Source organism: Pseudopodoces humilis, chromosome 30 (assembly GCF_049639895.1).
Source record: "Pseudopodoces humilis isolate 2021_Gansu_Grassland_sample_001 chromosome 30, ASM4963989v1, whole genome shotgun sequence".
Classification (NCBI taxonomy): domain Eukaryota; kingdom Metazoa; phylum Chordata; class Aves; order Passeriformes; family Paridae; genus Pseudopodoces; species Pseudopodoces humilis.
Window position 1 is genome coordinate 4424658 of NC_142229.1, and position 23516 is coordinate 4448173.

General features: G+C 56.8%; 3 protein-coding genes across 3 annotated transcripts; 2 read left to right on the top strand and 1 right to left on the bottom strand.

The window, feature by feature from the left end:
* Positions 1–216: 216 nt before the first annotated feature.
* LOC148182433 (uncharacterized) lies at positions 217–4160 on the top strand. Its single transcript, XM_088068205.1, is given in 2 exon segments — positions 217–3163; positions 3166–4160. Coding segments are annotated over 2 exon segments (3042 nt in total). The 5' UTR covers positions 217–1116.
* Positions 4161–7147: 2987 nt separating this feature from the next.
* On the top strand, positions 7148–9481 carry BOLA3 (bolA family member 3). Its single transcript, XM_014261520.2, has 4 exons — positions 7148–7225; positions 8156–8279; positions 8428–8516; positions 9364–9481. The coding sequence occupies exons 1-4, from the start codon at positions 7196–7198 to the stop codon at positions 9427–9429; spliced, it is 309 nt and encodes a 102-aa protein (XP_014116995.2). The 5' UTR covers positions 7148–7195; the 3' UTR covers positions 9430–9481.
* Positions 9482–9546: 65 nt separating this feature from the next.
* Positions 9547–13803, bottom strand: MOB1A (MOB kinase activator 1A). Its single transcript, XM_005532965.3, has 6 exons — positions 13476–13803; positions 12691–12857; positions 11994–12087; positions 10835–10968; positions 10591–10754; positions 9547–10127 (listed from the first exon to the last, which is right to left on the bottom strand). Exons 1-6 carry the CDS (start codon positions 13487–13489, stop codon positions 10050–10052), a joined length of 651 nt encoding a protein of 216 aa, XP_005533022.1. The 5' UTR covers positions 13490–13803; the 3' UTR covers positions 9547–10049.
* Positions 13804–23516: the final 9713 nt, after the last annotated feature.

Below are 23516 nucleotides of genomic sequence, written 5' to 3' on the forward strand. Positions count from 1 at the left end.
GCGGTGCTCGGGCACGGTGATGGCCACACACGATGGACGTGGTGCTCGGACATGGTGCTTGGACAGGGGTGCTTGGACAGGGGGGCTTGGACAGGGGTGCTCGGACACCCATCGTGGACAGGGGTGCTCAGACATGGTGCTCAGACAGGGGTGCTCGGACAGGGGTGCTCGGACAGGGGGGCTCGGACAGGGGGGCTCGGACACGGTGCTCAGACACCCATCGTGGACATGGTGCTCGGACATGGTGATGGCCACGCACGATGGACGTGGTGCTCGGACAGGGGTGCTCGGATATGGTGCTTGAACACCCATTGTGGACATGGTGCTCGGTCTCGGTGATGGCCACGCATGATGGACGTGCTGCTCGGACAGGGGTGCTCGGACAGGGGTGCTCGGACACGGTGCTCAGACACCCATCGTGGACATGGTGCTTGGTCCTGGTTATGGCCACACATGATGGACGTGGTGCTCGGGCACGGTGCTTGGATGTGGTGCGTGGACATGGTGCTGTGTTTGGTGCTTGGACTTGGTGCATGGACATGGTGCTGGGGCACGGTGCACTGCTGTGGTGCTCGGACACGATGTGTGGACATGGTGCTTGACCACAGTGCTCGGACACGGTGCTCGGATGCGATGTGTGGACATGGTGCTCGGACACGATGTGTGGACATGGTGCATGGACATGGTGCTCGGGCATGGTGCTCAGCCATGCACCATGGACGTGGTGCTCAGCTGTGAACATGATGTGTGGACATGGTGCTTGGCCGCGGTGCTCGGACATGGTGAGTGGACATTGGTGCTCGGACATGGTGCATGGACATTGGTGCTCGGACATGGTGGGTGGACATTGGTGCTCGGACATGGTGGGTGGACATTGGTGCTCGGACATGGTGCATGGACATTGGTGCTCGGACATGGTGGGTGGACATTGGTGCTCGGACATGGTGGGTGGACATTGGTGCTCGGACATGGTGCATGGACATTGGTGCTCGGACATGGTGGGTGGACATTGGTGCTCGGACATGGTGCTTGGACATTGGTGCTCGGACATGGTGCATGGACATTGGTGCTCGGACATGGTGAGTGGACATTGGTGCTCGGGCACGGTGCTCAGCCATGCCACCATGGACGTGGTGCTTGGACATGACGTGTGGACACTGGTGCTGCACCAGGGTGTGTGGACATGGTGAGTGGACATTGGTGCTCGGACATGGTGGGTGGACACTGGTGCTCAGACATCGGTGCATGGACATGGTGCTTGGACATGGTGAGTGGACGCTGGTGCATGGACATGGTGAGTGGACATTGGTGCTCGGGCACGGTGCTCAGCCATGCACCATGGACATGATGGGTGGACTCGGTGCTCAGATGTGGTGGGTGGACACTGGTGCTCAGACATGGTGCTCGGACATGGTGAGTGGACACTGGTGCTCAGCCATGCACCGTGGCCATGGTGGGTGGACTCGGTGCTCAGACGTGGCACACGGCCATGGGTGCTCTGCTTGGTGCTTGGACCTGGCGCGTGGACTCGGTGCTGGGCCGTGGTTCCTGGACTCGGTGCTCAGCCGTGGTTCATGGACATGGGCCGTGGCCATGGTGCTGGGCCACGATGTGATTGACCATGTGTTGTGGACGTGGTGCTTGAGCACGGTGCTCAATGGTGGTGCTCAGGCACGGGGCTGGACACAGCACGCGGCCACACGCCCTGGACACAGTGCTTGGCCGTGGGGCTTGGACACGGCGTGTGGACACGGTGGTTGGACATGGACATGGACATGGTGGTTGGACATGGACATAGACACAGTGGTTGGACATGGACATGGACATGGTGGTTGGACATGGACATGGAGCATGGACATGGTGGTTGGGCATGGACATGGACATGGACACAGTGGTTGGACATGGACATGGTGGTTGGACATGGACATGGACATCGTGGTTGGACATGGACATGGACATAGTGGTTGGACATGGACATGGTGGTTGGACATGGACATGGACATGGACATGGTGGTTGGACATGGACATGGACATGGTGGTTGGACATGGAGCATGGACACGGTGGTTGCCCACCCTGCAGAGCACAGCACACAGCTCGGTGCTGCTCAGGCACTGGGCACCCCCGGCACTGCCCGGCCAGGCCCACTCCTGGCACCGTTCCCCTACAGCACCAACCCAGAGCTCCCAGTGCTCAGCACCGTGTCCATCCCATGTCCATCCCCGTGTCCATCATTGTGTCCATCACTGTGTCCATCCCATGTCCATCACTGTGTCCATCGCTGTGTCCATCGCTATGGTCATCCCCATGTCCATCACTGTGTCCATCGCTGTGTCCATCACTGTGTCCATCCCATGTCCATCACTGTGTACATCGCTGTGTCCATCGCTGTGGTCATCCCCATGTCCATCCTATGTCCAGCTCGTGTCCAGCTCATGTACAGCTCATGTCCATCCCCATGTCCATCCCCATGTCCATCCCATGTCCATCCCCATGTCCATCACTGTGTCCATCCCCGTGTCCATCCCTTGTCCATCCCATGTCCATCCCCGTGTCCATCCCCGTGTCCATCCCTTGTCCATCCCTTGTCCATCCCTTGTCCATCCCATGTCCATCCCATGTCCATCCCCGTGTCCATCCCCGTGTCCATCCCGTGTCCATCCCTGTGTCCATCCCTGTGTCCATCCCGTGTCCATCCCGTGTCCATCCCATGTCCATCCCATGTCCATCCCCGTGTCCATCCCCGTGTCCATCCCGTGTCCATCCCTGTGTCCATCCCTGTGTCCATCCCATGTCCATCCCTGTGTCCATCCCGTGTCCATCCCGTATCCATCCCCGTGTCAATCCCGTGTCCATCCCCGTGTCCATCCCTGTGTCCATCCCATGTCCATCCCGTGTCCATCCCATGTCCATCCCCGTGTCCATCCCGTGTCCATCCCATGTCCATCCCCGTGTCCATCCCGTGTCCATCCCGTGTCCATCTGGTGTCCATCCCTGTGTCCATCCCGTGTCCATCCCGTGTCCATCCCCGTGTCCATCCCGTGTCCATCCCCGTGTCCATCCCATGTCCATCCCCGTGTCCATCCCCGTGTCCATCCCCGTGTCCATCCCTGTGTCCATCCCGTGTCCATCCCGTGTCCATCCCGTGTCCATCCCCGTGTCCATCCCGTGTCCATCCCGTGTCCATCCGGTGTCCATCCCCGTGTCCATCCCCGTGTCCATCCCATGTCCATCCCCGTGTCCATCCCCGTGTCCATCCCTGTGTCCATCCCTGTGTCCATCCCGTGTCCATCCCGTGTCCATCCCGTGTCCATCCCGTGTCCATCCCCGTGTCCATCCCGTGTCCATCCCCGTGTCCATCCCGTGTCCATCCCGTGTCCATCCCGTGTCCATCCCGTGTCCATCCCTTGTCCATCCCGTGTCCATCCCGTGTCCATCCCGTGTCCATCCCTTGTCCATCCCCGTGTCCATCCCTGTGTCCATCCCATGTCCATCCCATGTCCATCCCGTGTCCATCCCGTGTCCATCCCTTGTCCATCCCCGTGTCCATCCCTGTGTCCATCCCATGTCCATCCCATGTCCATCCCGTGTCCATCCCGTGTCCATCCCTTGTCCATTCCATGTCCATCCCATGTCCATCCCGTGTCCATCCCGTGTCCATCCCTTGTCCATCCCATGTCCATCCCCGTGTTCATCCGCGTGTCCATCCCCGTGTCCATCCCGTGTCCATCCCATGTCCATCCCGTGTCCATCCCGTGTCCATCCCGTGTCCATCCCATGTCCATCCCATGTCCATCCCCGTGTCCATCCTGTGTCCATCCCGTGTCCATCCCGTGTCCATCCCGTGTCCATCCCGTGTCCATCCCGTGTCCATCCCTTGTCCATCCCGTGTCCATCCCGTGTCCATCCCGTGTCCATCCCGTGTCCATCCCGTGTCCATCCCGTGTCCATCCGCGCACTGTCCAGGCTCAGCTCCCACAGCTCCTCGCTCTCATCCCTCCCCGCCTCTCCCGTCCCGCTTCCGCCCGGCTTTTCCTCTTCCCCCCCTTTTATTGGGTTTATTTTACATTTTTTTGGGGTTCATTGGTGCTACTTCCTCCCCCCGCGCCCCCCCAGGCAAATACCTCAGCGCCCCCAGCCCCCTGCAGCGAGTCCGGGGTGAAGCTTTTCCGAAATCAGGGATCCTTTCGCAGCGGTGTTTCCTCCTTCATTTCCCCCTCTTCATTTCCCACCCTCCTCTTTTTCCCCCCTTTCCGCCCGGGTTTTTCCTCATTTCTCCGCATCCTTCAGGGATTTATGAAACCGCCGGAATTTCAGCCTCATTTTGTTTCTGGGAGCGAGGAGGTTTTGGTTTTTGGTTTTTTTTGTGTGGTGTTTTTTTTTGTTGTTTTTTTTTTCTTTTGTGGGATTTTTTAAAATTTTATTTTATTTTATTTTATTATTTTATTTTATTTTATCTTATTTTATTTTTTATTTTATTTTATTTTATTTTATTTTATTTTATTTTATATTTTATTTTATTTTATATTTTATTTTATCTTATTTTATTTTATATTATTTTATCTTATTTTATATTTTATTTTATTTTATTTTATATTTTATTTTATTTTATTTTATATTTTATTTTATATTTTATTTTATTTTAATTTAATTTTATTTTATTTTATATTTTATTTTATTTTATTTTATTTTATATTTTATTTTTTATTTTATTTTATTTTATTTTATATTTTTATTTTATTTTTATTTTATTTTACTTTACTTTATTTTATTTATTTTATTTTATTTTTTATTTTATATTTTATTTTATTTTATTTTATTTTATATTTTTATTTTATTTTTATTTTATTTTACTTTACTTTATTTTATTTATTTTATTTTATTTTTTATTTTATATTTAATTTAATTTTATTTTATTATTTTATTTTATATTTTATTTTTTATTTTATTTTATTTTACTTTACTTTATTTTATTTATTTTATTTTATTTTATATTTTATATTTTATTTTTTATTTTATTTTACTTTACTTTACTTTATTTTACTTTACTTTATTTCATTTTATTTCACTTTATTTCATTTCATTTTATTTACACCGCAGCGCGCAGGAATAAAGAGGTGAAAATTCCAAATTTAAAAAACCGAGCGCCGTTTCTTCTCGGATTCGGGAATTTGGTCGGAGGCGGGGAGGGCGTTTGGGCGTTTTTTGGGCTTTTTTTTGGGATAATGGAGATGGGGAGCTGGGACGGCGGCAGCTGGAGCCGGGAGACACCGCAGCCTTGTCCCGGCAGCTCCGAAAAATTCACACTTGAAGATTTCTTGGTCGGCTCGGGACTGTGGTTACTTGAAATGAAGTTTTTTTCCGGGGCGGATTGAGGACCGGTAGATTTTTTTTCCCATGTCTCAAGGCAATAGGATTAATGTGTATTAAACTGTAGATACTTCTAGGACAGTAAATTTATGCTGATAATTTTATTTTGTATAATTTTCCCTTTTTCTTTTCCCACCCCTTCTTTGTGTTGTTTTTTTCCCCCCCTTAACCTTTTCTTTTCCCCCTTCCCCCAGTGTTTCGGTAAATTTATTTTTTAGGATGCCTAAAAATTGCAGGTTTGGATCCTCCCCCTCCCCTCTGGTTTTGGTTTTGTTTATTTTTTTTCTTTTTTTTTTTTTTGTTCTGTTGTTGTTTTTGTTCTTTTTTTTCTTTTTTAATTTGTATTTTATTCTGAGTTGGCGCGGCCGCGGGGCCGTGGGCTGTATTATTCCTGATATCTTTAAAATATTGTGGGTGTTTTAATAAATTTTATATTTATTTTTTGCACTCAACACGAGGCTGGTGTGGCTTTTTCTGCTGGAATTCCTGCTGGGATGTGGGGGGAGAGGGGTGGGATGGGAATGGGGGCAGGATTGGGGTTTTTTGGGATCGGGAGGGCTCAGGGTGTGGGAATGGGGGCAGGATTGGGGTTTTTGGGGGTCTGGGTGTGGAAATGGGGGCAGGATTGGGGTTTTTGGGGGTCTGGATGGGGTTCTGGGTGTGGAAATGGGGGCAGGATTGGGATTTTGGGGTTCTGGGTGTGGGAATGGGGGCAGGATTGGGGTTTTTGGGGCTCAGGGTGTGGGAATGGGGGCAGGATTGGGGTTTTTGGGATTTTGGGGGTCTGGATGGGGTTCTGGGTATGGAAATGGGGGCAGGATTGGGGTTTTTGGGGGTCTGGATGTGGTTCTGGGTGTGGGAATGGGGGCAGGATTGGGGTTTTTGGGATTTTGGGGGTCTGGATGGGGTTCTGGGTGTAGGAATGGGGGCAGGATTGGGGTTTTTGGGATTTTGGGGGTCTGGATGGGGTTCTGGGTGTGGGAATGGGGGCAGGATTGGGGTTTTTGGGATTTTGGGGGTCTGGATGGGGTTCTGGGTGTGGGAATGGGGGCAGGATTGGGGTTTTTTGGGGGTCTGGATGTGGTTCTGGGTGTGGGAATGGGGGCAGGATTGGGATTTTGGGGGGTCTGGGTGTGGAAATGGGGGCAGGATTGGGATTTTGGGGGGTCTGGGTGTGGGAATGGGGGCAGGATTGGGGTTTTGGGGGGTCTGGGTGTGGGAAAGGCGGGGGCAGAGCAGAACGGGGTCATTTTGGGGTGGGGATCAGGATGGGGATCATCCGTGGGATGGGAACCTTGGTGGGGTCGGGATGGGATCCTGGATATGGGAAGGGAGGGGGGGCAGGACGGGTCTGTCTTAGGGACACGGAGGGGACAGGAGGGGACCCTTGGGGGGTCAGGAGGGGACCCTTGAGGGGTCTGGGGGGATCCTTTTTGGGGTCGGGGGGGACCCTTGGCGGGGATCAGGAGGGGACCCTTGAGGGGTCTGGGGGGACCCTTTTTGGGGTCGGGGGGGACCTTAGGGGGGGACAGGAGGAGACACTGCGGGGGGGACAGAATGAGACCCTTTGTGGGGACCGGATGAGGCCCTTGGTGGGGACAGGAGGGGACCTTTTGTGGGGTCAGGGGGGGATCCTTTGTGGGGTCGGGGGGGGACCCTCGGGGGGGGTCGGGGGGTCAATCCGGGGTCCTCCGGTCCGCCAGGGGGCGCTCGGGGGAAGGGAGGGGGGGGGGGGAAGGAAGGAAACGTAGCGTTGGCCCCGCCCACTTCCGCGATCGGCGCGCGCTGATTGGCTGAGCCGGGGGTGACCCCAGCGCGCGCCCCGGAATGGCGGCGGCGGGGCTGGGCCGGGGCCCGGTGAGTGTCCGTCAGTCCCGGGTCTGTGTGTCTGTGTGTCCGGCAGTCCCGTGTCCGTCAGTCCCGGGTCTGTGTGTCTGTGTGTCCGTCAGTCCCGTGTCCGTGTGTCCGTCAGTCCCAGGTCTGTGTGTCTGTGTGTCCGTCAGTCCCAGGTCTGTGTGTCCGTGTGTCCATCAGTCCCGTGTCCGTGTGTCCGTCTGGCCTTGTCCCTGTGTCCTTCCCGCTGAGCCCTCCCCGGGGCCCGCTCGGGGCGAGTTCCCCACCCTGGGAGCCGCTGTGCCGGTGCCGGGGGAAGGCAGCGCCCGTTTCCATCCCTCCTTTCCCCGCTTCCCCACCGTCTCCCGGTTTTCCCCGGCTCCTTGTGCCCCCCTTCAGTGCTGGCAGCTTTCCCTTCCCTTCCCTTCCCTTCCCTTCCCTTCCCTTCCCTTCCCTTCCCTTCCCTTCCCTTCCCTTCCCTTCCCGCACCTTCCCTTCCCTTCCCTTCCCTTCCCTTCCCTTCCCTTCCCTTCCCTTCCCTTCCCTTCCCTTCCCTTCCCTTCCCTTCCCTTCCCTTCCCTTCCCTTCCCGCACCTTCCCTTCCCTTCCCTTCCCTTCCCTTCCCGCACCTTCCCTTCCCTTCCCTTCCCTTCCCTTCCCTTCCCTTCCCTTCCCTTCCCCCATCCCCGTGTGTGTTTTAGGGTTCCCCCCATCCCCGTGTGTGTTTTTGGGGTCCCCCCATCCCCGTGTGTGTTTTTGGGGTCTCTCCCCCATCCCCGTGTGTGTTTTTGGGGTCCCTCCCCATCCCCGTGTGTGTTTTTGGGGTCTCTCCCCCATCCCCGTGTGTGTTTTTAGGGTCCCTCCCCATCCCCGTGTGTGTTTTTGGGGTCCCTCCCCATCCCCGTGTGTGTTTTTGGGGTCCCCCCGGGTTTCTCAGGGCCGTCTCTCCCCCAGCTCTTGCTGCGCTGCTGCTCCTGGCGCGGTTTCTCCTCTCAGACGGACGGGGAGTCGCGGCTGGCGCGGCTGCTGCGGGAGAAGTTCCCGCGGGCATCGGCCATCAAGGTGCTGGACATCTCAGGTACGGGAAAAGCTCCTCGTTGTCCTGAACCACCCCGTGGTTTAAACCGGGTCTCAGTCTCCAGCCCCCCCGGGGGCTGCGGGGACCCCCAGAAGGGTCGGGAGAGTGAGGGAGCTCGAGCTTTAATTAACTCTAATGAATTTCTCAGGAGGCTGCGGTGCCATGTACGAAATCCACATCGAGTCAGAGGAGTTCCGGGAGAAGCGCACGGTGCAGCAGCACCAGATGGTCAACCAGGTCTGGGGGCTCCGGGGGCTGAGGGTGGGAGAGGGGGAAAGGGAGAGGGGGAAAGGGAGAGAGGGAAAGGGAGAGAGGGAAAGGGAGAGAGGGAAAGGGAGAGAGGGGAAAGGGAGAGGGGGGAAAGGGAGAGGGGGAAAGGGAGAGAGGGAAAGGGAGAGGGGGAAAGGGAGAGAGGGAAAGGGAGAGAGGGAAGGGGAGAGAGGGAAAGGGAGAGAGGGAACAGGAGCAGCACCCACAGCTGGAATGGGAAAGAGGGACCCATCAATCCAGCTCCAGGCCCTGCCCAGACACCCCAAAACCCCACCCTGGGAGCAGCGCCCAAACATTCCCGGAGCTCCTGGGGGAGCCTGGAGCAGCCTCTGGGGGCAGAACATCGCTGGGGTGTTGGGCAGGGTCCCCAGACTCATTGGATTTGGTGTAAAAACCCTGCAGGGTTTGGTTTGTGCACGTGGAACACCGGGAGAGAGCCAGCGGAGCAGAGCCAGGAATTAATTTGGTGACTCTGCACAAGGGCCACGCTTTTTGTCTGGTCCCAAACCCGTGGGGCTGAGGGTGCAGCAGCTCCAAACCTGTGGGGCTGAGTCTGGAGGTGCAGCAGAGCTCTGGGTGTGGGGCTGAGGGTGCAGCAGAGCTCTGGGTGTGGGGCTGAGGGTGCAGCAGAGCTCTGGGTGTGGGGCTGAGGGTGCAGCAGAGCTCTGGGTGTGGGGCTGAGGGTGCAGCAGAGCTCTGGGTGTGGGGCTGAGGGTGCAGCAGAGCTCTGGGTGTGGGGCTGAGGGTGCAGCAGCTCCAAACCCGTGGGGCTGAGGGTGCTCACCCACCCCTGAGAGCCGTGCTTGCCTTGCAGGCCCTGAGCGAGGAGATCAAGCACATGCACGGCCTGCGGATCTTCACCTCGGCCCCCAAGGCCTGAGGCTGCTCCAGCAGCAATAAAACGCCCCAGGAGGGGCACCCAGGGATGTGAATTCCACCCAGAGTTGTGTGTTCAATCAGGGCCCCGTGGGGCAGGGAAAGGAGAGGAGAAACCCTCTTCCTCTGAAAGAAGAGCAGGAAGAAACTTTATTATTATTATTATTATTGTTGTTGTTATTATTATTATTGCCTTTGCCACACAGGAGGGACCCGTGGGACATCCCAGAGCTGCTCCTCCCACCCACCCAGGGACAGGGACAGCCCACCCTGGGGCCAGGCACTTCTCCTCCTCACCCCTGCTTAAGGCTCTGGGCCAAAGTGCACCTCTTTTATCCAAAAAAAAAAAATAAAATAAAAAAACCCAAGAAAAAGCACTTCCAAAAATAAGCTGAGCCTCTCCGGGCGTGCTCTCGGGCTGGAGAGTCCAGAGAGGAGCTCTGGGAGCAGAAAGCGGCCGGGCAGCACCTGGAACATCCAGAGCAGGGCAGAACCTGCTCCACCTGCGGCCAGCCCAGGGCAAGGAGAGCCCAGCGGGGGCTGCAGAGCAGCGCTGAGGCCGCTCGCTGCCGGCTGAAGAAGAAGCGGAAAAGGAGCAGCCAGAAGGGTCCTCCCGGGGGGGTTTTATCTGTCCTTGGAGCCCAACTTCTCAATCAGCTCGTGCAGAGGAGCCAGCTCGCGCCTGTCGATCAGGCTGAACTCCTGGCAGGAGGAAAAGGAGACACCAAAAAGTGAGGGAAGATGGAAAAAGCGTCACCCTGCACGGGCTGGGGGCAGCACCGCTCCTGGTCCTCGTGGAGAAATCAAATTTCAGGGCAGCAAAACTCCTGCCACGTTGCTGCACACAGCAAGGCACAGACCAGGCTTGAAAAGTAAAAGAAAGGTGCTGGTGCTGCTCTTTCTGAGTCGGTTCCTGAGCTACAAACCCTCTGAGTTCTCCTCCAGTTCTGGATTTGTTGGCTGCAGATTGGTAATTAAAACCCGAGAGAGAAATTGGAGCGCTTACAGCCAACAGAACAAAAAAACCCCCAGAAAAGCCCGGCAGCACGAAGGGCTCAGCTGGGTGTGGAGGGGGAGCTGGGTGTTAACAGAGCAGATCTTGGAGATTTCCACCCAGAATCCTCCAAAAGCCAAGAGAGAAGATGAGATCCCCCCTCCAGCTCACCTGCACGAAGAAGATAAAGTGCTTGAAGGAGGTGTTGAGGTGAGCCTCCTCCTGCAGCCGCATCACCGAGTCGAAGTGCTGGTGGTAGATGTGGGCATAGACCCGGAACAGCCGCTTCAGGATGGTCTTGGCCACCGACATGAAGTTCTTGGGAAAGGGGACACCTGGAAAAAGGGGGGACAGACAGGGATCAGGGCATGGCCCAGCCAGGAGGGGCCGTCCCGGGGCACGTGGCTGCACCCACCGATCTTGGAGGGGAAGAGGGTCTCGTCATCCAGCTGGTCCTGCACCCACGTCATCAGGTAATCGATGTACTTGGGCGCCGAGCACTTGATGGGCTTCTTGATGTTGGTGCCGTCGGCCCAGTGGTACTCGTACCTGTGGGAGGGGGGATTGGGGAAATCCCGCAGGAAAAACGGGATTCAGGATCCCTGCTGATCCCAGGAGTCGCTCAGGGCTGAGCAGAGCTCGGCCTGTTTGAGTTTCCTGAGCCCAACAGTCAGGGCCGACCCCTCTGGGGGTGTTTTTTTGGGACAACCCTGCCCTGAGATCTCCATCCCAAATTCCCCTGGAACAGCTCCAGCCATTCCATGGGATCCTGTCTCTGCTCCCAGAGATCAGATGTTAAAAATGACCCTCAGCTCTGTGGCTGCCTCCTCTGACATCATCATTTCCTTAAAACAAACCAAAAGGAGCGTCAGGGCCATCACCCCTCCCTGGACTAACTCCCCTCTGTGGCTTTCAGATCCAGGAGATTGGGTCACACCAGGCTTTTCCCCCAGGGCTGGACACGAGCCAAAGGCTTTTGGAGGCTCTGGAATTCACGGCAGACCCTGCTCCCACCCCTCTTCTCTGAGGTGTTTTACAAGATCCCTGAAAAGCAGCAAAGCCCTCTGTGTTTTTCAGCCGGCCACAAGCGCGAGCGGTGCCACTCGAGAGGAAGCTGTGACAGGAAATGGCCCCAAAAATAGAGGCAGGAACTGGCAGAGAGCAGATCCTGCAGGGTAGGAGAGCAGGGCAGGAGGTTCCACGGCAGCCACAGGGTGCTGGGCTCACAAACAGAGCCTTGGCAACCTCCCGGAGAGGATTCCCACCTGTGGCAAAATCCGTGAGTGCAGAACCAAGCCCTGGCAGGAATTCACACCTAAAATCAACAAGGTGGCCCCAAAAAGGGTTCACTCTCTTCTTTCCACCTCCCCCGAGGCCCCAGCCTTCTCCTGCAGAGCAGTGCCACCACATTATAAAATTAAAATTAAGAAATAAAATGAAAAGCTGATTAAATGTGCCTCCTGAAAATCCACCACATCCCCTGAGGATGACACCAGAGGAACAAAACGTGGCAGCTGGACCCTGCCTGGGGTCCCTGCAGCTCCTCCCTGCCCCAGCTGGGGCTGCCCCCTCACCTGGGCCCTGCAGACATCACGGGGCAGCTGCTCTCGGTGCAGAACTCCGTGATGGTGCCGTACAGCATGTTGATCTGGTTGAAGAAATCCACAGCTGCAAAGGAAACGCCGTGGGGTGAGCCAGGCGTGAGCCCAGCACCTCCCAGGATGCTCAAAAACCTGATGGATTTGGTAATATCCAAGGAGAGACCTTCCTCAGGCTGAGCACTCCTGACCTGAATCTGAATCTCTACATTCCTTGCTTTAAATTGCATTTTTTCCCCCCCTCTGACCTCCAAAGAAGCAAAGGTCAAGGCCAGGGGGAGCAGCTGCTGAAACCAAATTGGATCTGGAAATAGAAAACAACAAAAAAAGAAACTCCACAATCCTGGAGTCTGGGGGAAATAGAGCTCCACTTTCTCCCTGGATCATTTGTGCCGCAGCTTTTACAGCCAACGGTGCCGATCTCCCAAAGGTAACCATTCACAAACCAAAATCCCCTCCACGAGCCTGAACTGGTAAAAAACCACCCCAAAACCACAGGGGAGCAGCTTTGGTGCAGCTTTGTCTCTTCCTCCTTGCACAACACCCCCCCTTGACCTGCACCCTGCTTCCGCTGCTTTTATCCCACCTCAGCTACCCCAGCCTGGGGAATTTGGGGGTTTGTTTGAGGATAAACCCCGGGTTTTGGGGGTTTTCCCTCTCTCAGAGGACTCACTGTTCACAGCAATCCACTCGTTGAGGTCCTCCCCCTCGGGCAGCATCACGGCCTGCCGCAGGTTGCCGCTGCCCAGCGTGGCCTCGGCGTGTTTGAGGAGCTCGTACTGGTGGGATCCTTCTGGAATGTTCTTCTTTGGCTTGAATGTTTTCGAAGAGCGGCTTCCACTGAGGAGGGGAGAAGCGTTTCCATTTTGCCACGGAAGCGGGGAGCCGACGAGGATGGAAAAGATCCCCGAGAGCAGCACCATCCCCACGGTCAGCACTCCTCGTGAGCCACATCCACCCGTGGCTGGGATGCTCCCAGGGATGGGGACTCCCATTTTCCCTAAAATCCAACCTAAACTTCCCCTGGTGCAACTTGAGGCCCTTTCCTCTGGTTCTGTCACAGTTTCCCACAGGGGAGGAAGCCCCTCCTTGTGCATTCCCAAGGATTCTTTTCAAGGGTTTCCCCTCCCCACACACACACAGGAATCCCCCAAGCACAAACCACTCCACGATCCCCCTTAAACCTTCCCCCAGGAGCCCTCCTGTGCCTTCCTCAGCTCCTGGAGTTCCCAATCCTCCCCTCAAAGCTCAGGATTCCCCTCACGAATCCCTTCACCCCTGCCCCATGGCACTCAGCAGCCCCCTCAGAGCCTCCCCAAAATCCTTTCCCTCCTCAAGCCCCTCAGAGAGCAGCTCTCCATCCCTCCATAAACCTCTCTGCCACAAATAACCTTCCTAGGTCCTTTTCCCCCCTGGGGCCGCCTCAGGACCCTCCCTCAGGAGAACCCGGACACTCACAAGAGGAAGCTCATGGCGAGACGGGCTGAGAGGAGCCGGAACGGGCTGAGGGAGCGAGAAGAGCTGGGGGAAGCGGGAACGGACTGAGGGGAGAGGAAATGGGCTGAGGGAGAGGGAAGGGCTGAGGGATCGGGGACTGGGAAGGGTTGAGGGAGCGGGCGGAAGGAAGAGGGGCCGGGATGCGAGAGCGGAAAGGGCTGAGGGAACGGACTGAGGGGGCGGGAAGGGCTGAGGGAAGCGGGAACGGGTGGAGGGAGCGGATGGAGCCGAACCGGGCCGGGCCGGGCCGGGGTGCGCTGAGGGAGCGGCGGAGGCTCCGGGCGGGACCCGCCCGCGCCGCCAACTCTCGCGAGAGCTCCGTGAAGGGGCGGAACCCTCGCTGAGGGGGCGTGGTCTCGTCTTCAGCCCCACAGTGGAGCACCCGAGCCCAACTTGTTCACACTTTAATAATTAATTACTCCAAGCCTGTTATGTGTTGCCACATTTTGATCAACTTTATTTCACGTGGAAGCCGGGGGACGCTCGCGGGGTCTCTGTTCGTCTCATAAGGGACGTTGGAGATGGACTCGGGGGGTTGTACCTGTGCCTTTAATGGCGCCCCAGGGAATGATGGGGATGGAGGTGATGTCGGGCTCTCCAGTGCTCCTCGTCCTGGGGAATGCCGTGAGGGGATCCCTGCAGGATTAGCGGGGCAGCCTCCAACATTCTCATCCTGGAGGATTGCCGGGGGTCTCCATCTTTCATTTGGGGGCACCGGGAGGTCTCCGTCCCCCTCACCTTACTGAGCGGGCCGTGTCGCTCTCCTCCGGGCCGGAGGGGCCGGGCTGCCTCCGCCCTCACCCTGTGTGGGGATGAGGAGTCATTTCCGTCTCTCCTCCGCAATGGAGGGGGACGTGAGGGTCTCTGTGCTCACCTAGGTGAGGGCTGGGGGAGCGCTCTGTGGAGCGGAGAAATCTCTGTCGGGGCCTCCGCACCCTCCATTGTCGATTCTCGGTAAGGATCACTTCTAACCTTGTTTTCTGTGGGAATTAGGGGGGGTGTCATATCTGTCCTCCCTTACAGAGGGGTCAGGGGCTGGATATCTCCACTCTTACTCCCCTTGTTGAGGGCTGGGGGAGGTCTGTGTGGAGCAGAGGAGTTGAGGCCTCCGCATCCTGGTTTCCAACTCCTCTGTGATGGAGGGGTTGGATTGTGTCCAGCCTCATCCTGTGTGGAGATGAAGGCTCAGGTTAACTCTGTGCACTTCCCATTACTGGGGAGGGTGGGGAGATTGTCTCTGTTTGTGCTCACCTTGGTGACGGCTGGAGGAGATCTCCATGGAGCGGAGTAATCTCTGTCGGGGCCTCCGCACCCTCCAATGTCGATTCTCAGCAAGGATCATTTCTGTGCTTGTTTTCTGTGGGAATTAGGGGGGGTGTCATATCTGTCCTCCCTTACAGAGGGGTCAGGGGCTGGATATCTCCACTCTTACTCCCCTTGTTGAGGGCTGGGGGAGGTCTGTGTGGAGCAGAGGAGTTGAGGCCTCCCCATCCTTGCTTCCAACTCCTCTGTGATGGAGGGGTTGGATTGTGTCCAGCCTCATCCTGTGTGGAGATGAAGGCTCAGGTTAACTCTGTGCACGTCTCATTACTGGGGACAGTGAGGGGAGAGGATCATCTCTGTGCTCACCTTGGTGAAGGCTGAGGGAGGGCTCTGTGGAGCGGAGTAATCTCTGTTGGGGCCTCCGCACCCTTTGTCGTTGCTGCTTTGCAGTGAGGATAATTTCTATCCTCATTTTCTGTGGAGAAAAGAGAGGAAAAGCAAGATCTGCCCTCCTCCCCTTATGTGGGGTGGGGAGGGGGACAGGGGATAAATTTGGTGGGGTCTGGGGTAGGGTAGGGCAGGGTAGGGTAGGGTAGGGTAGGGTAGGTGGAGCGGAGGAGTTGAGGCCTCCGCATCCGTCGTTCCAGCTCCTCTGTGATGGAGGGGTTGGATTGACTCCACCCTCAACCTGTGTGGGGATGAAGGCTCAGATTAACTCTGTGCACTTCCCATTAATTGGGACAGTGAGGGGAGAGAATCATCTCAGTTTGTGCTCACCTTGGTGAAGGATGGAGGCGAGGGCTCTGTGGAGCGGAGTAATCTCTGTTGGGGCCTCCGCACCCTTTGTCGTTGCTGCTTTGCAGTGAGGATAATTTCTATCCTCATTTTCTGTGGAGAAAAAAGAAAAGAAAAGCGAGATCTGCCCTCCTCCCCTTATGTGGGTGGTCGGGGAGGTGGACACCTCGTTGTTGCTGCTTTGCAGCGAGGATGTCAGCGAGGATAATTTCTATCCTCATTTCCTGTGGAGAAAAGAAAAGAAAAGTCAGGTGTGTCCTCCTCCCCTTATGGTGGTTGGAGAGGAGGTCACCTCTTTGCTGCTACATTGCAGCGAGGATAACTTCTATCCTCATTTCCCGTGGGGAAACAAAAAGAAAAGAAAAGAAAAAAGAAAAGAAAAGTCAGGTGTGTCCTCCTCCCCTTATGGTGGTTGGACAGGAGGTCACCTCTTTGCTGCTACTTTGCAGCGAGGATAACTTCTATCCTCATTTCCCGTGGGGAAACAAAAAGAAAAGAAAAGAAAAAAGAAAAGAAAAGTCAGGTGTGTCCTCCTCCCCTTATGGTGGTTGGAGAGGAGGTCACCTCTTTGCTGCTACTTTGCAGCGAGGATAACTTCTATCCTCATTTCCCGTGGGGAAACAAAAAGAAAAGAAAAGAAAAAAGAAAAGTCAGGTGTGTCCTCCTCCCCTTATGGTGGTTGGAGAGGAGGTCACCTCTTTGCTGCTACTTTGCAGCGAGGATAACTTCTATCCTCATTTCCCGTGGGGAAACAAAAAGAAAAAAAAAGAAAAGTCAGGTGTGTCCTCCTCCCCTTATGGTGGTTGGAGAGGAGGTCACCTCTTTGCTGCTACTTTGCAGCGAGGATAACTTCTATCCTCATTTCCCGTGGGGAAACAAAAAGAAAAAAAAAGAAAAGAAAAGTCAGGTGTGTCCTCCTCCCCTTATGGTGGTTGGAGAGGAGGTCACCTCTTTGCTGCTACTTTGCAGCGAGGATAACTTCTATCCTCATTTCCCGTGGGGAAACAAAAAGAAAAAAAAAAGAAAAGAAAAGTCAGGTGTGTCCTCCTCCCCTTATGGTGGTTGGAGAGGAGGTCACCTCTTTGCTGCTACTTTGCAGCGAGGATAACTTCTATCCTCATTTCCCGTGGGGAAACAAAAAGAAAAGAAAAGAAAAGAAAAGTCAGGTGTGTCCTCCTCCCCTTATGGTGGTTGGAGAGGAGGTCACCTCTTTGCTGCTACATTGCAGCGAGGATAACTTCTATCCTCATTTCCCGTGGGGAAACAAAAAGAAAAAAAAAAGAAAAGAAAAGTCAGGTGTGTCCTCCTCCCCTTACGGTGGTTGGAGAGGAGGTCACCTCTTTGCTGCTACTTTGCAGCGAGGATAACTTCTATCCTCATTTCCCGTGGGGAAACAAAAAGAAAAGAAAAGAAAAAAGAAAAGTCAGGTGTGTCCTCCTCCCCTTACGGTGGTTGGAGAGGAGGTCACCTCTTTGCTGCTACTTTGCAGCGAGGATAACTTCTATCCTCATTTCCCGTGGGGAAACAAAAAGAAAAAAAAAAGAAAAGAAAAGTCAGGTGTGTCCTCCTCCCCTTATGGTGGTTGGAGAGGAGGTCACCTCTTTGCTGCTACTTTGCAGCGAGGATAACTTCTATCCTCATTTCCCGTGGGGAAACAAAAAGAAAAAAAAAAGAAAAGAAAAGTCAGGTGTGTCCTCCTCCCCTTATGGTGGTTGGAGAGGAGGTCACCTCTTTGCTGCTACATTGCAGCGAGGATAACTTCTATCCTCATTTACTATGTACATAAGAGAGGAAAGTCAGATCTGTCCTCCTCCCCTTATGTGGGGTGGGGAGGGGGACAGGATATCTCTGAGATAAATTTGGTGTGGTTCTGTCATAGAGTAGGATAAGGTAGAGTAGGATAACGTAGAGTAGGATAACGTAGAGTAGGATTGGTGGAGCGGAGGAGTTGGGGTCTCCGCATCCATCGTTCCAACTCCTCTGATGGAGGGGTTGGATTGTCTCCAGCCTCAACCTGTGTGGAGATGAAGGCTCAGGTTAACTCTGTGCACGTCCCATTATCGGGGAGGGTGGGGGGAGAGGATCATCTCTGTTTGTGCTCACCTTGTTGAGGGCTGGAGAAAGTGATGTCTATGTGGATAATTTCCACATTTTGAGGATAATATCCTTATTAACTTAATTATATAGACTTATTATCTATGTAATTATATATATATATATATATATAACTAATATAAGAGAGGAAAGTCAGATCTGTCCTCCTCCCCTTATGTGGGGTGGGGAGGGGGACAGGGGATAAATTTGGTGGGTTCTGGGGTAGAGTAGGGTAGGGTAGAGTAGGGTAGGGTAGGTGGAGCGGAGGAGTTGAGGCCTCCGCATCCGTCGTTCCAACTCCTCCGTGATGGAGGGGTTGGATTGTCTCCACCCTCAACCTGTGTGGAGATGAAGGCTCAGGTTAACTCTGTGCACTTCCCATTACCGGGGAGGGTGGGGGGATTGTCTCTGTTTGTGCTCACCTTGGTGAGGGCTGGAGGTTTGCTTGGGGCGGAGTTTGTGGTGGGGTCTCCGCACCCATCGTTGCTGCAGGTCTTCGGCTAGGATCAGTTTTGTGTTCTGTGGGGATCAGAGGAGCAGCTCAGATCTGTCCTCGTTCCCTTATGGGAAGGGTGGGGGGACACGGTGGTTTCTGTTTGTGCTCACGTTGGAGATGGCTGGAGGAAGTTGGGAGCGGAGAAATCTTTGTTGGGGTCTCCGCACCCTTTGTCGTTGCTGCTTTGCAGCGAGGATAATTTCTATCCTCATTTCCTGTGTAATAAATAGAAGAAAGTCAGACGTGTCCTCCTCCCCTTATGTGGGGAGGGGGACACCTCTCTGTTGTTGCTGCTTTGCAGCAAGGGTAACTTCTGTCTTCATTTCCTGTGGAGAACAGAGAAGAAAAAAGAAAGAAGAAAAAAGAAGAAAAAAAGAAGATCTGTCCTCCTCCCCTTATGTGGGGCGGGGAGGGGGATAGGATATCTCTGAGATTAATTTGATGGAACGGAGAAGTTGCAGTTCCATTCCTGTTGTGCGCGTCAAAGCAGCGCACTCCACTAAGTCCGGGCCCGGACTGAGCGACGCCCCCCCAACACCCGCGTTTTATAGTCCGCCCAAGCCCCGCCCCTTAGCAACAGCCAATAGGAGCTCAGAAACAGCCTGGGGGGCGGAGCAACCAGCGTTCCACATTGTGAACTAACAGGGGGGGCGTGGGCAGAACGTAACCGAGCGATCTGATTGGTCGGGAGGTGGAGGGTTCGAAAAGGGGCGTGGCCCGGGTTGGGGGCGGGGACAGGTTTTACCGGGGAAGGGCCGGGGTCTCCCCGCGATTTTGGGAGCAGCTCCCGGTGCTCCTCACCCCCTCCCCAGCTCTCCACGGAGCCCTGGAAGGGGCTCGGAGTTCTCCTCGGCGATCTCTAACTCAGACCATTCGGTTCTCCTCTCAATTTCCTCTTTCTGCCAGTTTTATACTGGCCTCGGTGCCGCAGGGATGCTCGAGGGGTCTCCATCCCCCTGGATCTGGGAAATAGTGGGGGGGGGCCGGGGCCCGCTGTCCCTCTCCCTGCAGGGGGTTTGGGGGCGGGGGGGTCTCTGTCCCTGTCCCTGCAGGGGATGTTTGGGGCCGGGGGTCGCTGTCCCTCTCCCTGCAGGGGATGTTTGGGGCCGGGGGTCGCTGTCCCTCTCCCTGCAGGGGGTTTGGGGCCGGGGGGGTCTCTGTCCCTGTCCCTGCAGGGGATGTTTGGGGCCCGGGGTCTCCATCTCCCTGGACCTGGGAAATGCTTGTGGGGGGCCGGGGGAGGGTCTCTGTCCCTCTCCCTGCAGGGGATGTTTGGGGGCGGGGGGGTCTCTGTCCCTGTCCCTGCAGGGGATGTTTGGGGCCGGGGGTCTCTGTCCCTCTCCCTGCAGGGGATGTTTGGGGCCGGGGGTCTCCATCCCTCTGCTGCCAGGGGACACCCAGAGGGGTCTCGGTCCCTCTCAGCCCTGGGAGACGGAGACAGCCCCGCACCATCCGTGCTCCTCTCCCCGCCTCAGGGCCGGGGGTCTCCGTCCTCCTGAGTCCCGGGGAGGGCTTTGGGATTTGTTTGCGGCGCTAGGGACTCGTTGGGAAAGCAAAGCTCGGTCACAACACTTGATGGGATTTTTTTTTTTTGCCAATTTTATTTTGTCCGTGCCTCGGGCAGCCCGGAGCCATGGCCAAAGCCCTCGGATTTTGGGGAGCGGCGGAGGTGCCCGTGAAAGGCGGCGGAGAGAGGCGGAGCATCGGTGTCCGAGGGGCAGCGCGGTGTCCCCGTTGTCCCCCGGAGGACGCTCCCCGGTGTCCGCCGTCCTGCGCCCGGGGGATGCTCTGTCCGTGTCCGTCCCTGTCTCCCCGGGGGATGCCCCGGCCGGAGTCCGCGGTCCTCTGCGCCCGATCCCGGCACCGTCGTCCTCATCCCACGGGGATTTCCCGCCCGTGTCCGTCCTCCCTAGCCCGCCGGGGGATGCTCTCCGGTGTCCATCCTCCTCACCCTGCCGGTATCCCAGCCTTCCTCGCCGGGGGGAATGCGCTCGCCTGTGTCCGCCCGTCTCGTCCGGGCGGCGCGGTGTCCCCGTCGTCCTCGCCCCGGGGGATGCTCCGGCCGATGTCCGTCCGCCCGGACAGGGATGCCCTGCCCGGTGTCCGCCCTCTCGCCCCGAGGAGGTCCTTGCCCCGGTGTCCGTCCTCCTTGCCCCGGGGATGCTCCGGCGGTGTCCGTCGCTGCCCCGGCCCTGCCCAGGTAACCCGGCCGCCTCTCCCCTTCCACATCCCGCCGCGATCCGGGACTGGACGCAGAGGAGCCGTCCCCCGCTCCCGCCTCCTTCCCAACCACCCTCCCCTGGGGAGTGCGGAAGCGGGGGCGGCCCCTCCTGGGCCCGGGGGATGCTCTGTCCGTGCCCGTCCTTCCCCCGGCCCGGCCCGGTGGCGGCGCTGAGGGTGCTGGGGCGCTCCCGGGGCTCCGGGTTCTGTCCTCGTCGGCCCTGGGGATGCGGCGGCGGTGCTCCGGGCGGGCGATGCCGAACTCCGGGCGGGCGATGCCGGAGCTCGCGGGCGGTGCCGAACTCCGGGCGGGCGGTGCCGGAGCTCGCGGGCGGTGCCGGAGCTCCGGGCGGGCGGTGCCGAACTCCGGGCGGGCGATGCCGGAGCTCGCGGGCGGTGCCGAACTCCGGGCGGGGCGGTGCCGGGGCTCCGGGCGGGCTGTGCCGGTGGTCCTCGGGGGCGGGGTCGGGGCTCCGGGTGGGCGGGGCTGGGGCTCGGGGGCGGGACCGGTGGTCCTCGGGGGCGGTGTCGGAACTGCCGGCGGGCGGTGCCGAAGCACCGAGGCGGTGTCGGAGCTCCGGGCGGGCGGTGTCGATGCCCGGGAGCGGTGCCGGAGCTCCGGGAGGGCGGTGCCGGAGCTCCGGGAGGACGGTGTCGATGCTCGGGGGCGGTGCCGGAGCTCCCAGAGGGCGGTGTCGATGCTCGGGAACGGTGCCGGATCTCCGGGAGGGCGGTGTTGTCGATGCTCGGGGGCGGTGTCGGAGCTCCGGGCGGGCGGTGCCGGGGCTCCGGGAGGGCGGTGCCGGGGCTCGGGGGCGGTGCTGGGCCTCCCCCGCTCCCTTTGGGCTCCGCTTCGCTTCCCCCGCTGTCCCAGGACCGGTCGGAGCAGTAGCGCCCGCCGCCGCTCTTTATAGTCCGGCTGAGCCCCGCCCACTCGGCCACAGCCAATGGGAGCCGCGGGACAGCAATGACGGGCGGGACTAAGCTAATTTCGCATTGTGATGAAACAATGGAGGGCGGGGTCACAGCGAGACCGAGCGATCTGATTGGTCGAGAGTCTGAGGGGTCAATGAAGGGCGGGGCTCGGGGCGGGGCGGGAGAGGGGCCGCGGTAAATCCAGGATTTGGGAGCAGCTCTAGGTGCTCCCCGTTCCCCCCCGCAGCTCTCCTGGAGCCCCTTCAGGCCCTGCAAGGGGCTCTGAGCTCTCCCTGGATCCTTCCCCTTCTCCAGGGGAACATTCCCAGCTCTCCCAGCCCGGCTCCAGAGGGTCTCCAGTTCCTCTGGGCTCTCCCCAGCAGCTCCACATCCTCCAGGTGCGGTCTCACCTGAGCGGGGCTGAGGGCTTCAGAATCCCCCCGGAGCTGGGGGTCAGCCCAGAGCACCTTTGGTGTCCTGTCCAGCCCCTCAGCGCCCCTGCACTCTGCCCATTGCGGCAGCTGTGGAAATGACTTCAGTTACCCAAAATATCCAACCTTATGGCGTTTATGTTTTTGTTTTTTATCCCGTTTTGGGAAGGTAAAAACCTGAATAAACCATTTTTTGGCACTGAACCCCATTGGTTATCGCTGGAGGGCGGGCGGGGCTTACGGGGCTCCATAAAGGCGGGAGCCTCGCTCCCCTCAGCGCCGCTCCCGCCGCCTGTGAGGCCCAGCCCCGCCATGGCCGCCGCGCTCCGGCCCCTCCGCGCCCTCAGCCGAGCCGCGCTGGAGGTCTGTGTGGAGCGGAGAACTCTGAGTTGAGGCCTCCACATCCTTGCTTCCAACTCCTCTGTGATGGAGGGGTTGGATTGTGTCCAGCCTCATCCTGTGTGGAGATGAAGGCTCAGGTTAACACTGTGCACTTCCAATTAATGGGGACAACAGGGGGATTGTCTCTGTGCTCACCTTGGTGACGGCTGGAGGGGATCTCCATGGAGCGGAGTAATCTCTGTTGGGGCCTCCGCACCCTCCATTGTCGATTCTTGGCAAGGATCATTTCTGTGCTTGTTTTCTGTGGGGATTAGGGGGGGTGTCATATCTGTCCTCCTCCCTTACAGAGGGGTCAGGGGCTGGATATCTCCACTCTTACTCCCCTTGTTGAGGGCTGGGGGAGGTCTGTGTGGAGCAGAGGAGTTGAGGCCTCCACATCCTGGTTTCCAACTCCTCTGTGATGGAGGGGTTGGATTGTGTCCAGCCTCATCCTGTGTGGAGATGAAGGCTCAGGTTAACTCTGTGCACTTCCCATTACTGGGGAGGGTGGGGAGATTGTCTCTGTTTGTGCTCACCTTGGAGATGGCTGGAGGAGATCTCCATGGAGCGGAGTAATCTCTGTTGGGGCCTCCGAACCCTCCATTGTCGATTCTCAGCAAGGATCATTTCTGTGCTTGTTTTCTGTGGGGATTAGGGGAGGTGTCATATCTGTCCTCCCTTACAGAGGGGTCAGGGGCTGGATATCTCCACTCTTACTCCCCTTGTTGAGGGCTGGGGGAGGTCTGTGTGGAGCAGAGGAGTTGAGGCCTCCACATCCTTGCTTCCAACTCCTCTGTGATGGAGGGGTTGGATTGTGTCCAGCCTCATCCTCTGTGGAGATGAAGGCTCAGGTTAACTGTGTCCATTTCCCATTAATGGGGACAGAGAGGGGAGAGGATCATCTCTGTTTGTGCTCACCTTGGTGAGGGCTGGAGGGGATCTCCATGGAGCGGAGTAATCTCTGTTGGGGCCTCCGCACCCTCCATTGTCGATTCTTGGCAAGGATCATTTCTGTGCTTGTTTTCTGTGGGGATTGGGGGGGTGTCATATCTGTCCTCCCTTACAGAGGGGTCAGGGGCTGGATATCTCCACTCTTACTCCCCTTGTTGAGGGCTGGTTGAGGTCTATGTGGAGCAGAGGATTTGAGGCCTCCGCATCCTGGTTTCCAACTCCTCTGTGATGGAGAGGTTGGATTGTGTCCAGCCTCATCCTGTGTGGAGATGAAGGCTCAGGTTAACACTGTGCACTTCTCATTACTGGGGACAGTGAGGGGAGAGGATCATCTCTGTGCTCACCTTGGTGAAGGCTGAGGGAGGGCTCTGTGGAGCGGAGTAATCTCTGTTGGGGCCTCCGCACCCTTTGTTGTTTCTGCTTTGCAGTGAGGATAATTTCTATCCTCATTTTCTG

Bases quoted from the DNA above. Each gene is read 5' to 3' on its own strand.
- BOLA3 (XM_014261520.2), top strand. From the start codon at position 7,196: ATGGCGGCGGCGGGGCTGGGCCGGGGCCCG. The intron at 8,280-8,427 runs GTACGGGAAAAG...TGAATTTCTCAG, and splicing joins CAAGGTGCTGGACATCTCAG to GAGGCTGCGGTGCCATGTAC. The intron at 8,517-9,363 runs GTCTGGGGGCTC...CTTGCCTTGCAG, and splicing joins AGCACCAGATGGTCAACCAG to GCCCTGAGCGAGGAGATCAA.
- MOB1A (XM_005532965.3), bottom strand. The intron at 12,088-12,690 runs GTGAGTCCTCTG...TTTCCTTTGCAG, and splicing joins CGAGTGGATTGCTGTGAACA to CTGTGGATTTCTTCAACCAG. The intron at 10,755-10,834 runs GTGGGTGCAGCC...CCCTTTTTCCAG, and splicing joins CCTCTTCCCCTCCAAGATCG to GTGTCCCCTTTCCCAAGAAC.